The sequence below is a fragment of the Thermobia domestica genome, chromosome 7, assembly GCF_964235325.1.
Source record: "Thermobia domestica chromosome 7, izTheDome1.hap1.1, whole genome shotgun sequence".
Classification (NCBI taxonomy): Eukaryota; Metazoa; Arthropoda; class Insecta; order Zygentoma; family Lepismatidae; genus Thermobia; species Thermobia domestica.
In genome coordinates this window covers 105,181,529-105,188,130 of record NC_137460.1, presented here as the reverse complement: position 1 = coordinate 105,188,130, position 6,602 = coordinate 105,181,529, and the positions used below count along the sequence as shown (strand labels likewise).

General features: G+C 37.4%; 1 protein-coding gene across 1 annotated transcript; it reads right to left on the bottom strand.

Moving 5' to 3' along the window:
- Positions 1-770: 770 nt before the first annotated feature.
- On the bottom strand, positions 771-5,993 carry LOC145689276 (uncharacterized). The gene is made up of 3 exons (XM_081763415.1): positions 4,270-5,993; positions 1,989-4,119; positions 771-1,229 (listed from the first exon to the last, which is right to left on the bottom strand). Exons 1-3 carry the CDS (start codon positions 5,991-5,993, stop codon positions 771-773), a joined length of 4,314 nt encoding a protein of 1,437 aa, XP_081619541.1.
- Positions 5,994-6,602: the final 609 nt, after the last annotated feature.

Sequence of the window (6,602 nt, the reverse complement as noted above, 5' to 3'; positions counted from 1 at the left end):
GAATAGTACTCAACCATTTCTTCATTTTAGCTATCATCCATTATGATGAAAATTGCCCAATTCTTTTATTCTTACTGCAATTTCTTCATTTTAGCTATCATCCATTATAATGAATAGCACCCAATGCTATTATTCTTACTGCAATTTCTTTATTTTAGCTATTATCCATTATAATTAATAGAGCTCAATGCTTTTTGTCTTAGGCCCACTTCTTCATTTTAGCTATCATCCATTATAATGAATACCACTCAATGCTTTTAGTCTTAGTTCATTTTTTAGTTATTGTTGGAGGACCATCTGCTGCTTGTACAGAAAATATTGTTTTATTTACCATAGACGCTGATTGATAATAAGTGAATCAAACTGTGTTGTACTTTGTATTTGAACTGCACTAAACTACAAGTATCTTCGCCACTTCTACAAATACACATAAAACACTTCTGCCTTTGAAAGAGCCACAAAATAGACATACCACAACACTGGCGTATTAGCATGAAAATTATAGTTCAATGTATCTTGAAATGTATATTAAACACTACTGTTTAATGAGTAAAAAGAAGCACACGGAAGGAACTACATCAGGTAGTTCATGATCGACTTGACCAACAACACTGCCATCTATCTGACAAACAAATTCTGCTATGACGTAAGCAAAAACAAAAGAAGATAATGCAATAAAAATGAAATATACAAACATTAAATAATTATCAAACATACTCCCCCCCGTTGGAATACAAAGTATCCAACCAAGCATGAATTATAAAGGAAAATTAACTGTTCACAGTGTCTTCATTCGGAAGAGGAACTAACTTTGATAATGACCTCTTATAAGTCCCAGTCGTTGTACGAACTGATACTACACGCACTAATCCATCCTTGCCTGGAAATACTTCTTCAACAATTCCTAACTTCCAAGAAAGTGGAGGTAAGTTGTCTTCTTTCAACAGGACGAGCGTTCCAGTTTTAATATTGGGTTGAACTGATGTCCATTTTTGACGCTGCTGTAAACTATGAAGATAATCTTGTGACCATTTCCTCCAAATATGCTGTTGGTACCTCTGGATTCGTTGCCAATGACTCAAGCGATTTTCAACAGTACTAGTTAAATCTGGTTCAGGAAAAGATGTAATAGGGCCACCAACTAAAAAATGGCCTGGAGTAAGATAACTGAAAGTCTCGTACGAATCTGGTAAAGCTATGAGAGGGCGAGAATTAAGACAAGCTTCTATCTGACAGAGAAGCGTTAAGAATTCTTCGTATGTTAAAACGGCATTGCCAGCTACTCTTCGAAGACTTCATAGATTTGACAGCACTCTCCCATACTCCACCAAATGAAGGACTGCACGGAGGCGAAAACTTCCATTCGAAATTTTCCTCTGCTGCAAAAGCCTGAATCCTGTCGCTGAACTCCTTTCCTTGGAATAGAAGGTATAATTCTTTGAGCTCATTTTTCGCTCCCTGAAATGTAGTGGCATTGTCACTGGTGATTGTCAAGCATTTTCCTCTTCTGGATGTGAATCAACGAAAAGCTGCTATGAAAGCCTCTGATGTGAGATCAGTAACTAATTCCAAATGAATAGCTCTTGTAGACAAACATGTGAAAACTGCGACGTAGCATTTTCTTGTGTTCTTGCTTCTTGAAGAGCCCAATTTAATGTGGAAAGGTCCAGTATAGTCAACGCCAATATGAGTAAATGCCTTACTTGGACGCACTCTTGTGGATGGTAATTGTCCCATTAATTGTTGTGCTACTGAGACCTTAAAACGGTAGCATGTATTGCAATGATGTATTACATGCTTTATAGTTTGTCGGATTTTAGGTATCCAATATCTTTCTCGAATTGAAGACATAAGCAATTGAGGACCGGCGTGCATTAATCTTCTGTGCTCGTGTTCAATTAAAGACGAGTGAAATGGCTTTTAGGATGTAATATTATTTGATGCTTATTATTGAATTCAAGATCACTATTTTCTAATCTACCACTTACTCGAACAATATTTTCCTTATCTAAAAAAGGATGCAATGTTCGCAACGAACTCTGCTTAGAAACTTGCTTCTCACGTTGAAGATCCTTGATATCTTGTGAAAAGTATGACTGCTGTGTCATCCTAACACAGGTCTGTGTAGCATCTTGAATATCAGACGCACAGTGTTTGTTTTTGGGATTTCTTGCGTTGTGAATAAATCTTTTACATAATGCTATGACTCTTAACAGTCGAGTGAGTTTCGAAAATCTTAAGAGAATTTCTTCAGTTTTAACTTGAGAGAGTAATGTGTTAGTAAATGATTTTGGACATTCTTCTGGAATATCTTCAAAATCCTGAGTGTCGTCTGGCAACAAAGAAGGCCAATAAGTAGCTTCTTGCTGCAACCAAACTGGTCCATGCCACCAAAGTTGATTCTGCTGAATGACTTGAGAGTCAATTCCTCTTGAAATGAGATCTGCGGGATTATCTCGCGATAGAACATGTTTCCAATCGCTCACATGTGTTAGTTCTTGAATCTGTGATACACGGTTTGCTACAAACGGTTTCCAACGATGAGCTGGCGATGCTAACCAAGCTAAAACTATTTGAGAATCTGTCCACAGATGAATGCTAGATACTGTTAGTCTCAATGTTGCTAAAGTTTTGTTTATAAGTTTCGCAAGAAGAACTGCAGCACATAGCTCTAATCTTGGCAAAGTAGTCCTTTTAATAGGTGCAACCTTTGACTTTGAACATAACAAATGACTGACAGTGGATCCGTTGGTATTAGTAGATCTAACATACACACAACAACCATAAGCCTTTTCTGAGGAATCTGCAAAACCATGGATTTGAATTTCTTTAACGTTTCCTGGCACTAATACAAATCTTGGAATTTGCACATCACTGAGCAATGGCAGTTGCAAATAAAGTTTGTTCCACTGATAAGTTAATTCCATGGGAAGAAGGTCGTCCCATGCTACGTTTACTAACCATAATTGCTGAAGAAATAATTTATACTTAATAACTACTGGAGACAACCATCCAGCAGGGTCAAATATTTTTGCAATGATACTGACAACACTGCGTTTCGTAGTTTGTTGCGAGGAAGGATTCTCACTCGTATTAACTAAGCTAACATTAATGAAAAATGTGTCAAAGGTGGGATTCCATGAAATTCCTAACGTCTTGATACCTTCCGTGTGAAAGTAAATAAGTCTCTGAGTTTCTTTTAACGTTTCAGGAATGGAGTTTAACACTGTGATGTCATTGGAGCACCATTTCCTCAAAACGAATCCTCCCTTTTGTAGTAACCTTGTCAAGTCACTGTACATCTGAAGTGCACCTTGAACACTATCAGATCCCCCTACATAATCGTCAATGTAGAAATCACGTTCTAGTGCTTCACAAGCACTGGGAAAGTTAACTGCTTCATCTTGTGCTAACTGCCGCAAGCACCTTGTAGCAAGAAACGAACTTGAAGATAATCCATACGTTACTGTATCAAGACTGTAAACGAATATGGGATCATGATTAGATTTCCTCCATAAAATGGATTGAAGAGGTTGATCATTTGGATGCATAGCTACTGCCCGATACATTTTAGCAATATCAGCAACAAGAGCCACTTGATGAGTACGAAATCGAAGTACAATGGAAACCAAATCTTCTTGTACTGTAGGACCTACCATTTGTATGCTATTCAGTGATTCTCCACTTGTAGAGGGGCAAGATCCATCAAATACAACACGTAATTTAGTTGTGCTTGAATCCTTAAATATACAATGATGAGGTATGAAGTATCTAACTACACTGTCCTTAGCCACTTCACTTAATGTACCAATAGGATGCATATGGCCTAATTGTTCATACTCATCCATAAAGGCTATGTAGTCTTGTTTCAGTTGAGGTTCACGATTCAATTTCCGTTCAAGTTGACGAAACCGTGTGAGAGCTGTCTGTAATGAATCACCAAGCGTGGCCTTGTCCTTCTTTAACGGGAGACGAACCACATAACGTCCGCCTGAGTCACGAGTAGTGTTATTCTTAAAATGCTGTTCACAAACTACTTCTTCAGGGGACAATAACTTCGCATGGAATTCCTCCAATTCCCAAAAACGCTGAAGTTGTTGGCTGAGATTGTCTTCGGATCTGATGAAGAACGTTAACGCTGAGTTACTGGCTTGTGTACTGGGAATTTTCCCTGCTATTACCTATCCTAGTTCAGTGTTTTGAAGTACTGGATAAGAGCCAGGTCTAGTCCTTCTTTCTGGTTTTAGAATGTTAAAAAATACATCACACCCTAACAAAATATCTATTTTTGAAGGTGTATTAAAACTTGGGTCTGCTAGATTGATGTCTGTAGGAATGCCCCATGTCTTGCAATCAATCTCCTCCGTTGGCATCAAATTAGTTATGTTTGGAAGAACCGAACACGTAACTTGAATGCTGAAGTCATTTATTGTTGACTTCATTTGAATGTTAACACAAAAGTTTGCTGCTGATGTTGAGTTATTTACTCCTTGAATTGGCACGTGATGTTTGATTTTCTTCAAACGATGACGCTGAACAAAATCTTCAGTAATAAAACTCGTTTGGGAAGCTGCATCTAAAAGTGCCCGACAGTTGACCCAATTTCCCGCACTGTCCTTGACCTTCACAATTGCCGTAGCAAGTAAAGTCTGTGACGAACTCTGTTGCTTGACCGAACAATACGATGCTTGAGGTGTACCGTTACTGTTGCTAGGGGATGAAATTCCGGTATCTGGAGACACCATACCACTGCTGGTACTATTTGAATGCTGAGTATGTACTGACGCTTCGTCACCCTTCGATACAGTTCTGTCTGTATGAAGCAAAGTATTATGTTTAGCATTGCAATGTCTACATGTTCCAGACTTGCACTGAGATGAATTATGATCTTCACTACGCAAACAGTTAAAGCAAATGTTTTCTTTACGCAAGTATTTATACTTCTGATTGATTGGAGCACTTTTGAATAACTCACAAGTAAACAGAGGATGTTTACCAGCTTTACAAAATTTGCAATCAGTCTTAACGGTAGCTAAATAAGATTTGAACACAGGTGAATGCTTGTCACTATGCTTTTTAACACTAACAGATAATTTGGTCTGTTTATTACTTTCACTTGGTAACGGTTTAGCTTTCTCGAGCGCTTGAAGCCTATGTTCTAAAAAATTAAATAAGTAACTAACAGTACTAAAATCTGAACCCTTGCACTGTAACTCAAATACTCTCCTAGTTTCCTGATCAAGATTACCTAAGAAATGTTGTACTAATATTACGTCACTCAGATTAACATTTTCAACAAGTGCATTAAGCGCTGACACAGACGTCATAGCTGTATTCAAGAAATTACGCAGCTCGTGAGCATTTTCTTTCGTTACTGAACGAATGTGAAGAATTTCATTAACATGAGATGCAGCTAATAACCTTTTATTATCATACCTTTCATTTAATTGTTCCCAAGCTATAGAGTAATTAGCTTCAGTAATTGGTAAGCTTTGGATAAGGTTTAATGCTTCATTACGAAGTGAAGCACGTAAGTATTGATATTTTTGAATAGCTGATATATCAGAATTATTGTGAATCAATGAAAGAAAGGTGTCCCTAAATGATATCCACTTTGTATAATCACCGTGAAATACTGGTAAATCAATAGTTGGTAACTTTACACTCGATGTGATACGTGAATTACATTTCGGATCTTTAGGTTCAGTAGTATTATGAGCATTAATGATAGCTTGCATGCGAGATTTTACATCGAAATAAGTTTCTTCAATAGCTGCACGCGCATCTTCCTGTTCACTATCACCTGATAGTAACTCAATGTCATTTAAAATAATTTCTAATTTAGACCACACAGTTTGCAGCTGTTCTAGGCGAGTGTGAATTGTTTCAATACTATGTTTCTGACTGTCAAATTGATTGACAAACGAGCATATTCGTGTTAATTGACCTTTGTAAACTGCTCTTTGTTTTACAAGCTGAGATAATTCAGCCATGATGCCAACTACTTACAATTAAAATAAACAAAATAATAGAAGCAAATGAAACAAAATAAAGTTACACACACAGTAAATTTTAACTTGGAGCTGGCAACCCTGTTACTTTGCGATGTTGAATGCAAGCATGACATTCATGCATTGATATCAAAGTATAAATTTTGAGCTTCTTGCTAGGCCCAAATGCATTAACTTCAACACGTCGTCCAGATGGACTTGAAACGAATAAACATTGCACATTGCACCCAAAACACTTTAAAAAGAAAAAAAAATACGTATAAATCAAATCAGCTGATGCACGTACTGCTGAGTGGCACGATTGTTGAAATGTAGAGCAGGAGGGTGAACAATAGCTGCTTTCTCACTCACACAACACAACTGCTGCACAGGTCGAATGAAGGGGGAGGGGATAAATGTTCCTGGTTCCCTTGCTTGGTTCACTCACACAATAGGAATGTTTGTAGCTACTGCCTATTGCTGCGTAAATGTAGTAAGAATAACCTTTTTTCTTTCTTTTTAGAATGCTGTACAAGAAAATAACAATTTAACGAGTATTTTACTTTGAAACCTTGATGGGGACACAATACACTTCCACTACTAAGTTGCACT